This window comes from Pseudopodoces humilis, chromosome 18, assembly GCF_049639895.1.
Source record: "Pseudopodoces humilis isolate 2021_Gansu_Grassland_sample_001 chromosome 18, ASM4963989v1, whole genome shotgun sequence".
NCBI classification, from domain to species: Eukaryota; Metazoa; Chordata; class Aves; order Passeriformes; family Paridae; genus Pseudopodoces; species Pseudopodoces humilis.
The window spans coordinates 16902685-16912973 of record NC_142217.1 but is presented as its reverse complement, the minus strand read 5'-3'; the positions used below and the strand labels follow the sequence as shown (position 1 = coordinate 16912973).

The 10289-nt window shown below is 53.3% G+C and overlaps 1 protein-coding gene across 1 annotated transcript in view; it reads left to right on the top strand.

Moving 5' to 3' along the window:
- The window catches only part of PKD1 (polycystin 1, transient receptor potential channel interacting), a 78809-nt gene that overhangs the window by 51532 nt on the left and 16988 nt on the right, over positions 1-10289 (top strand). The window contains exons 16-23 of the mRNA XM_005523215.2: positions 510-656; positions 2095-2238; positions 3109-3388; positions 4754-4970; positions 5389-5539; positions 6005-6157; positions 8583-8727; positions 9546-10148. Of these exons, the coding sequence (XP_005523272.2) occupies positions 510-656; positions 2095-2238; positions 3109-3388; positions 4754-4970; positions 5389-5539; positions 6005-6157; positions 8583-8727; positions 9546-10148 (1840 nt within the window). The remainder of the gene's footprint in view (positions 1-509; positions 657-2094; positions 2239-3108; positions 3389-4753; positions 4971-5388; positions 5540-6004; positions 6158-8582; positions 8728-9545; positions 10149-10289) is intronic.

Here is a 10289-nt window from a genome sequence, read left to right as displayed (position 1 = left end):
TTGTGGTCACTAGCAGGTCACTGCCCTCACGAGCTGATCTGACCCTGCACTGCAGGAAGGGCAGGGAGAACTGCCTGGCAAATCCTGATGGGAATCGGCATTTTTGATTGAATGTGGAACTCTTTTGCTTGTACAATGTCATGTTTTGTAGCTTTGTCTCAAAATAGCAAATGTGAAGTGTGGGGGGATTGGACCTTTTGGTTTAATGTGAGCTTTTTGTGTTGCTTGGCAATGTTTATAAGATATTTAATGAAGAGTTAATTGCTGTAAACTACAAATTTGAAACTCAGATGAAATACATGAGTATTCCAACGACTGTTTACTAACCTGAAGAGTAGGATAATGTGTTTTATTGTCCACACACGCCCTGTTTCTCACCCCAGTGGTGGCACTGCACAGCAAGGTCTGTGACAGGGACTCTGTGTGGACCTGAATGTTTTGGCTGTGGACTAACCCGATGTGCACCCGTACCAAGGAGGGTTTGAAAGTTCTTTTCTCCTTGCAAGCAGAGCTCGGCTGCAGGGTGCTCTCTGAATTTCAGTGCCAAGGAAGGAATTGTCACAATTTCCAAAGCTCTATTAGAGGCAGATGTGGAGTACACGTTCGACCTCACCATCAGGAAGGAAGGGATGAGTCCCGAGGCCACCAACCAAACCGTACGTACCACACACAGCTGTCACCTTCTCTGCTTGCCACAGCCACCTCTAAAACACAGAGTCATGGGATGCTTGGGTTGGGAGGACCTTAAAGATCATCCAGTGCCACCCCCTGCTGTGGACAGGGACACCTTCCACTATCCCAGGGTGCTCCAAGCCCCGTCCAACCCAGCCCTGGGCACTGCCAGGGATCCAGGGGCAGCCACAGCTGCTCTGGGCACCTGTGCCAGGGCCTCCCACCCTCCCAGGGAAGGATTAGTCCCTTTTCCCAAGGAAGCTTCCATAGGAGAAAGGAAACTTCCTTTCCTGCTCTTTAGCAGTCCCAGCTGTTCACATGCCACAGGCTCTTCCCTCATTTTACCCAGAGGGCTTCCTACGAGCCAGGGCTCAATTTTACTGTCAACAGTTCCTCTCTTCTCACCTTCCCAGCTCTTTTAGGGGAGGATTTCTTTCAGTGGATGTTGTTTATGTCCCACGAATCCCAAGGCCGAGCGCACCCGCACAGTTCATGTCAGGAACATCCATCGTGGTGCAGTTGGCAATGGGAGGTGGCCTCAGCCTGGAAGTGGAAACTCTTATAGCCTGGGTTTGAAACCAGAGCTGCAGGATGAAAAGAAAAAAATGAAATTGATAGTCTTTCAAGGACATTCCGTACTATCTGGTTTCCATGCAGGAGCGCAAAACAAAGCTTCCAGTGTCGCAGGAAATCTGCAAATTCTGCTGGGATGAATGGGGCTCCAGCGCAGGGCTGGGGAATATTTATCCCCTTTTAAGAGTCTGCCATGTTAAACAATGGCTTCATTACTGTCTTTGAATTCATAACACTCATTATGCCAGGGCAGAGGGCTCAGTCCAGTGCTGGACAAGCCCAGGGATTCCTCAGGGATTAAAGGAATTTAGACAGAGCGCAGGAGTCAGAGTTCAGCTGCTGTTGTGTCTGAGCCACCGGTGCCTCTAGAGCTCTGCGAGTGCTCTGCCAGGAAGGTGTGGTGGATGTCTGGAGATGTGCAGTTAGATTCCAGATGAAAGCCTGGAACAAAGTGCTGCTCCTTGGAAAAGGTGGTTCTTCCATCCCCACATGGCAGCACAAGCAGGGTTTGCTGGGAATTCAGCACCAGGGACCAGTGGGACTTTTCAGAAGTAATTTATGTTGTTAAGAAGTGTAAATAAATCAATCCACAATGACCTAGATCGGTCCAGCTTGGTGTTGGATGGCTCTTGCAAACCTGTGACAAAACTGGGCAGTGTAAGAGCAGAGATGCAGCTTAAATCTGACCTCAAATCCTTTGGGAATCCCTTCCTGCTGTTTCTTGGCACAGACTGGGCAGAGCAATTCCTCCCTGCAGCAGCAGGTGCTGGGTGTTCTGTCCATCCTTACCCATTAGGTGTGTGTGTGTTTTGGTGTCAGACCTTCTGATGGAGCCTCTTGCCTTCCCAGGTGTTCATCAAGAGAGGAGGAGTCCCTATCGTGTCCCTGGAGTGTGTTTCCTGCAAGGCTCAGTCAGTCTACGAGGTCAGCAAGAGCTCCTACGTGTACCTGGAGGGCACCTGCCAGAACTGTCACAACGACTCCAAGCTTGGGGTAAAGTCACAAAGCTTTGCTTCACCTCTGGGGGGCTCTGGGAGAAGGGGGCAGGCAGAGGGGTCAGGGTGGAAAGGGAGAGAGAAGTGAAGCTCTGGACCTAAATTGCTGTAGAGACAAGGAGGGGAAGCAATCCCTGGCCACAGGCAGCAGCAGGTGGGTCTGGCTGAGTCCTTGTGGGGTCATTTCTAAGCCAAAGCCATGAGTAGCCAGGTCTTTCCACACAAAAGCCACTTTTTTTTTCCTATAAGAGATCTGTAAAGTGTTTTTTCTCCCTGCTGGTTGGCATTTTGCCCATCTTTCTGGTGGTTTGAGCAGAGGTGGTTCTGTCTCTCCTCTTGTGCCTTACTCTATTTCCAGCTTCCTCTGCAGCCTGTGGAGTGAAGCAGGTCTCAGAACTGGAAGTCCTGTTGCTCCCAGCATGTCCTTGCCTGGCATTTTCTGCCTGATTATCTCACTGTTTCTCCTGTTATCACAATTGTAGGTTTGTGCTATTAACAGTAACCACCCAGGCCACGTTCAGCTCCAGGCACATAAAACACGGTATCCCGTGGAGGCTCCACCAGTCCTTCATTTATTTCCTGTGTTTTGTACTCTGTATTATGAAATATTCTGTTGGAGGGTGATGTAATCCCAGAAACTAAAGTAGATCTCACAGTGGAAATATTCCCACCAGACATTTTGGAAAGGTTCCAGTCCTTGTTGCTGTAGCACACAAGACTAAAGCTGAATTATCAACTGCAAATTTGGCAGACGCTCCCACTAGAAATCTGTTACTTTTTATAAAAGACTCAATTTGAAAACATTTTAAGGACATAACTTCAGCTTTAAACCAACCCTCTGGTGTCTTTCCCCCGTCCATCCCTGCAGAGGTGGGCAGCTCACAGCTTTAAGAACAAGTCCCTCGTCCTGGACAAAACGACCACGTCCACCGGCGACACGGGGATGAACCTGGTGCTGAGACAAGGAGCCCTGAGGGATGGCGAGGGCTACACCTTCACCCTGCACATCACAGACCTCACCACGGGGGAGGAAGGCTTTGCCTCCATCGACCTGCTGCCCAACCAGCCCCCCGTGGGGGGGTCCTGCCGCCTGTCCCCCGAGGGACCCCTCAGGGCGCTGGTGACCAAGGTGCACTTTGAGTGTGCAGGTGAGAGCACCTGCCAGCCCTCCCTCCTCTTCCCACAGATGTTCCCTTCACCCCAAGCTCCTACCCCAGGGCTGGGCTCAGCAGTGGTTTGGACCATGAGCAGCTTTGTGTGCCTGAATTGTGGAGGTCTCAAACTCCTGGTAGCGGGGCAGGCAGGTTAAAAATTCCTACCTCACCTAGGTGGATGGTGAGATCCAGGCCAGGCCGGTTCTTGTGGAAGGGACTGGGTATTTCAGTGCAGGAAAAAGAAGATGGTGCCCAAAACTGAGTCACAGTATGTGGGAAGAATCAAAAGACAAAGCAGTGGGGCCGTCTCTGCTGTGTGGGCTGGGTGTTCCCACCAGAGCCACCTTCCCAACCAGCTGCAGAGGCAGCAGCAGCGAGCCCAGCTTTGGGAAAGTGGCCTGGCCCATGTCCCGTAGCCTTGGGCCAAGGACTAAGTGCCTCTGGAAACCAGATTTCCCCAAATGCTCAGTGTTAGAGGTTAGAGCTGTTTGTGCACAGTGCCGGGAAGCCACGCTGGGAGGGGATGAATCCTGCTGCTTCCAGGGGGCTGAGCACCAAACTGGGGGAGCAGCAGAAACCTGTTCAGGGTGATGTGGTTGTAACTTTGGTATGTTCTGAGCTATCCAGAATAGTGCTGGAATCTATTCCTCTTTGGAATGGTGGGAATTTCAGCTCTTAATGGTTGTTTTTAAGCTGAAGTGACAGACACAGGACACAGTGGCAGTGCCAGCACCTTCACTGGGACTCACTGAAGTGAACACACAGCCCAGCTCCTGTGAAACTCCCCGTAATTCCTGGAAGCACCAAGGAAAGCTTTGTGCAGGTTTTATCCTGGACCCAGTTATTCCTGAGATGCTGAACTGCTGGAGGGCTGAGCCTCTGTCTAAAGTCAGGCTTTGCAGGGCTTGTACAGAAGCTGTGGCTTTTGTCAGTGCTGTTCCCAGTCCCAGCACAGTTATTTATATTTTTATTTTGATCGTGAATTTTTCATAATCCCTTTAAATCCAAAACAGATCCCAAACACCCAAGGAGAAACCCCTAAACGTCACAAAAATTCAGAGAGAACGAAGGCACCCATCCAGCCTGATGGAGTCATTGAGCTGTCCTCATTCTGGGGACAGTCTGCCAGACCCTTGCTGGTCCAGAGAGCCATCAGAGAGCCCTGGAATGGTTTGGGTTGGAAGGGTCTTCAAAGATCTTGTCCCTCACACCGGTCCAGGCTGCTCCAAACCCCATCCACGCCGAAGGGCTGAGCAGGATGGAGCAGCCCAGGGGAGGGAAGGGGCAGTGCCAGCTCCTTTGGGGTGGTGTCTGTGGCTGCCCACGGCCCCGTCAGAGCCCGCTGGGGTTCCCTTGCAGGCTGGCAGGACACGGAGGACACGGAGGGGCCGCTGGTGTACATCCTGCTGGCCTCACGCCACCGCCCCGGCCACTTCCACGAGTTCTGCGTGTACAAGGGCAGCCGGGCCGAGCACGGCGCCTTCCTGCCCCCCGGCTTCCACGAGAGCGGCTTCCAGGTGTCCGTGGCCGTGCTGGTGCAGGACCAGCTGGGAGCCACCGTGGTGGCTGTGAACAGGTAAGGAGCGGCTGGCAGGCTGGGCTGGCCCTCAGCCTCAGCTCCCACATCCCAGGCTCGTGGCTGGGGGTCCCTGCCCTGCTCCTGGGTGAGGGGATTGCCTCCTGGCCATGGCAGGAAAGGGAGGGGAGGCTCAGCAGAAGTGCTCACAGAGAATCCCAGGCTTTGTGGATCGTTGCTTGAGGGGGATGTTTTCCCAGGAGTTTAACTGCTTGCATAGAATCATGGAATTGTTAAGTGGGAAAAGACTCCTGGGATCATGGAGATCCAGGGCTGGGCCAGTGAGGAGCCAGGCTGCAGGTCCGTGGTGTTTCTCCTGCAAATGGGGCAGTGCTGCCTTTGTGGGTCACCCACCTGCCTTCCCTCCTCTCCCTTCCAGCCCAGGCTGCACTTCACCCAAATCCCTCTTTCCTTGCAGCTCCATGGAAATCGGCCTCCCCGAGGGCTTCCCCAGCCTCTCCCACTGGCTCTACAATCAGACTGACACCGTGCTCCAGGGCTTGGTGAAACAAGGGGACCCTCAGCAGGTCATTGAGTACTCCCTGGCCCTCATCACCATCTTAAATGAGGTAACACAGCTCGTTCTGCCCAAGAGGGGCCTCCAGAAGTCCTTGCAATCACCAGGAGAATTTTTGGGCCTGATTTTGTACAACGATCTCTATAGGCAGGGCAGGAATTTGGGGCTGTATTCCTGTTTCCCTGCCCAGGAAGTGGCTGCTGCATACCTGGAAGCCAGGCAGGGACGATCCCCCTGAGCACAGGCACCCTGCTAAGCTGGATAAGGATTGCACTCCAGTTACTAGTTAGCTGCTGAGTCCCTGTTAAGATAATTGCTTGGAGAGCAGAAGTGAAATCGAGGAAGTTCTGTTGGAAAACCAGCTCGTTAGATCCCTCTGGGGAGAAGCAGAGGGAGGAGATGTGGAGTGCAGGGAACAGGTGACTCCAGCTCAGCTCAGCTCAGCTGAAACTGCTCTTCACTCTGTTATTTTCGCTCCACCTTCCTCAGCTCTTGCTGTTTTATTTTCCACCCGCAGTACGAGCGATCCGTGCTGCTGGAGCCTGAGGCTGGGCAAGAATTCGAGCTCCGGACCTGGACTCGCAACAACATCACAGAGACCCTGAACTCTCTGAAGGTGAACACGGTGGATGACATCCAGCAGATCTCAGCTGCCCTGGCACAGTGCACGGTACGGCCCCAGCCCTGAGCCTCCAGTCCTTGCTGTGCCTGCCTGGCCCCCTCCACGTGCAGGGGGGACAAATGTCACCGTCTGCCCCATCAGGGTTTCTGTGGTGACGTCCTGGGTGCTGCCAGCTCTGCCCCTGGGAGCCCTGTGCTGCTCCTCTGGTGCCTGCCCTGGCTGGCAGCTGCAGCAGGCTGGAGATTTGGAGAACCATGGAATGGGTTGGGTTGGAAAGGATCTTAAAGCTCATCCAGTTCTACCCCCTGCCATGTGCAGGGACACTTTCCACCATCCCAGGCTGCTCCAAGCCTCATCCTACCTGGCCTTGGACACACCCAGGGATCCAGGAGCAGCCACAGCTTCTCTGGAACCCTGTGCCAGGGCTTTCCCACCCTCACAGGGAACAATTCCTTCCCAATATCCAATCTAATCTACCCTCTTAAAGCCATTCCCCATTGTCCTGTCCCTCCATCCCTTGTTCCAGGTCCCTCTCCAGCTCTCCTGGAGCCCCATGAGACACTGGAAAGGGGCTCTAAGGTCTCCTCAGAGCCTTCTCTTTTCCAGCCTGGACACACCCAGCTCTCCCAGCCTGGCTCCAGAGCAGAGGGGCTCCAGAAACATTGGAATAAATTCCTGGGGGAATCACAGAACCTGTGAGGACAGGCTGGGCTCCCATCAGGAGTAACACAAGTAGAGCTGCTTTGGGCCAGGGGCCAGTGCCCAGGTCTGATTCTCCTCCCAGCCCTGTTTGTGCCCTACAAGACGAGAAACCCCTCTCTGCTCTGCTGTGCTTCTCACTGGAAGCACCGTGATCCTGGCAGCCCCCGTTGCCAGTGCTGGGGCTGGTGCCTGCTGGATTCAGGAGGGAGGAGGAAGATTGTGTAATGCCCTCGTGCTCTGGTGCTCAGCCAGGCTGCTCTGGCTCCTCCTCACACCCTCCCTAATCTTTGCTTTGGGGACTGGTCAGGTACCTTGGCCCTGCAGGCAGGTCTGTGATGGGCAGGCACTGCATCCCACCCAGAGTCCTGATGTGTGGCTTAGGGTTCAGGATCCAGCTCCCTTCCCTCCTGAGCCTGCAAACCTCAAAAGTCCCTTCCTTCTGTTCCCCTCTGTCGGGGGTTTGGGGTTCAGCACATCCCATTCCATGCTAGACCAGTTTGTTTCTGTCTCCCCCACCTCCTCCTGCCTCGTGACTTGATTTTGCTGTGGGAGCTTAGGTCTAGAAATAGAATTTTTGTTCCATGGGAAAAGATGACATTCCAGGATTACTTTGTGCTCTGGGCTGGAATGAAAAGCTTAGGAAAACAGTACTCCAGAATTTCCCAAGTGGAGCTCACACATTCCTTTCCTGCACAAGTGTCCATCAGGGCTGGTACATTTCTGATTTTACCTACAAGGGAGAGGAAAAATCAGAATTAGTTTCTCCTGGAGGGATAAAAAAAAGAATCTTGGACTTCTTGGTCAATTCTCCTCCCTAAGTAGGAGCTGCCCTTGGGTGGTTCCTCCCCATAAACCAGTGTCTTCCCCAGATCCCTGATTCCTGACTGCAGTTCACACAGTCTGTCCCGGCTTCTCTGAGTTTACAAATAAAGCAGCAGAGGGGGAATTCAAGACCTGCAAATGCTGTTTTGATTCTTGACCGAAACATATGGTGAATCAGGGCTGAATCCTATGATGATTAAAAGAAAAAAGATGAATAAGGGCTAGGAACGGGGTTGTAACAGCTTCCATGTGTTGCCTCAGTCCCTCCCATCCAGCCCTCGAGAGTGCAGGAAGCTCCAGGCCATGGCTGGAACATTCTGTTTCTTGGACACATCTGGGAGCAGAGGGAGGGACATCCATCGTGCCTGAGTGGCAGGATTCCTCCCACAGCCTTCAGGAGGATTTGGACACTGAAATGGATTCAGTTGGGGTTAAATCCTGCTTCCATTGGAGGTCGTGGAGTGGATGGAGGATCCCATCCAGCCCTTCCTGGTTGGTTTCTGTGTGGTCCCGGAGAGGAGATGTGCCTGGTCCTTAGGAGTGCACCCCAGGGAACATGAATTTGGAATCACAGAATCCTGGAATGGCTTGGGTTGGAAGGATCAGGTTGCTCCAAGCCCTGTCCAACCTGGCCTTGAACAATTCCAGGGATGGAGCAGCCACAGCTTCTCTGGGCAATGATTTCCTCCCTTTATTCCTCTTCCCAACCCAGAAGCATCCTCTGCTAGGCATCCTCTGCCTGCCTGTACTCTGGCACTTTGGAATGTGGTGGGAGGGAGATGGAAGAGTCTTGGCCGCTGTCAGTGTGAGCAGGGCAGCCTCTGCTGTCCCCTCCCCAGGGCTGGGCAGAGCACGGGGCACATTCAGAGTGAAAAGGTCTCCTCAGGACAGAGCCAGCTGGGCTTTCCCTGCGCTGTTCCTGCTCTGTCACACCCTGGTCCCTTTGCAGGTGGTGAGCAAGGAGCTGGTGTGCAAGTCATGCCTGACAAGGACCCTCAACAAGCTGGAGACCATGATGACCATTCTGCAAGGGGAGACCACCCAGGGCACGGTGACACCGACCGGCATCGCCGACAACATCCTCAACATCACAGGTGAGCTCTGTCCTGCAGCTGGGGATGGGACCGGCCTCAGGGACAGGAGCAGGCTGAGGGGAGCTTTCAGCCTCCCTCCTCTGCCATTTGGGCTTTTGGCCCAAATTTTTAGGAAATTGCATCTGCCATTTGGAGTGTGGCATCCCAGCCCTCTCTTCTCCCTGCACTTTTCCCAGGGTTGTCCTGGCTTTGGCAGCTGCTCTGTGGACATTTAAATCTGACAGTTGTTATTATAACTCACTAATACTCCTAATAAACTCACTAATACTCCAGGGGATTCTCTTTTTCGTAAACAGTGAGCAACAGCTATGGCTTCCAGATGCTTGTCTTCCTGGTCAGAGTCCAAGGAGGCTGTCAAGCCTCACTGGGGCATCTGGGAGCACTGTGTGGAAGTTCCCACCTGGGTGACCCAGGGGGAAGCACAGACACCTTCTCTGCACCCCTTGTTACCTCTGCACTCCTTTCTGAGTGCTGTGCACTTCGTAGTGCAAAAGCTTAGGAACGTCTGTTTGTTTGATCCATTCCCTCCCTGTTTCCTGAGCTGTGCTTCTCTTCACTCCACAGGAGGGAAATCAAGTGTGTTGTGATTAAGTATTCCTCACCAAACCTGGTAGATTAGAGAGGCTGCAGGAGCTGCTGACAGCTTTGCTTTTGGCTCTGGGCTACGAACACTCCAGTGGGGAAGGTCATGTGCAGGGGAACAGTGAGAAAAGAGCAAGCAAAGCCTCGTCTGTTTTCTCTGGGAAGGTGTCAGGTAGTCCTGACTGTAGCAGTTATTCAGGCTGTTTATCACTTCCTCTTCATTTCTCTCCTGGCAGGTGACCTAATCCACCTTGTCAATACAGTTTCACAAGAATCCAAGCCCCAGGAGCTGCTTGCTGATTCCCACAATTTGCTGCTGGCTCCCAAAGCCTACAACCTGTCTTCCAGCCTGATGCGAATCCTCATGAAATCCCGGGTGCTGAACGAAGAGCCCCTCGAGCTGGTGGGAGGAGAAATTAAGGCCACAGGCAAGAGGTCTGACCCCTTTAACTTGCTTTGCTACAAAAACACACCAAACTGCCAGTTCTCCATCCCCCAGGCCTTCAACTCCACCCTTTCCAACCTGACGGATGTCATCCAAGTCATGTTCCAAGTGGACTCCAATCCCTTCCCTTTTGGGTACATCAGCAACTACACCGTGTCCACCAAGGTGGCCTCCATGGAGTTCCAGACACACAACGGGGTGCAGATCCCCATCGGGAGCCTGGACTCTGAAAAAGCCATCACTGTGATGGTCTCAAACAGCACAGAGCCCGAAAATCTCGTGGCTGGCACTGAAGTCATCGAGGCAAGAGCGTCTGTCAACCTGATTGTGATCATGGAGAGCAACAACAGGGAAGCAGGACTGCACTTTCAGCTCACCTACAGAGTCCTCAGTGGTAGGGCAGACAAATCCACCTCTTTGTTAGTCCTTCCTGTGGGAAAGGAGGGCTGGGTGTGAGGGGTAACCAGTGTGGGAAGGGATGCTGGGTGGCAGCAGCAGGTTCCACACTGCATTCTCAAAGTTCTGCCTGTCCTGG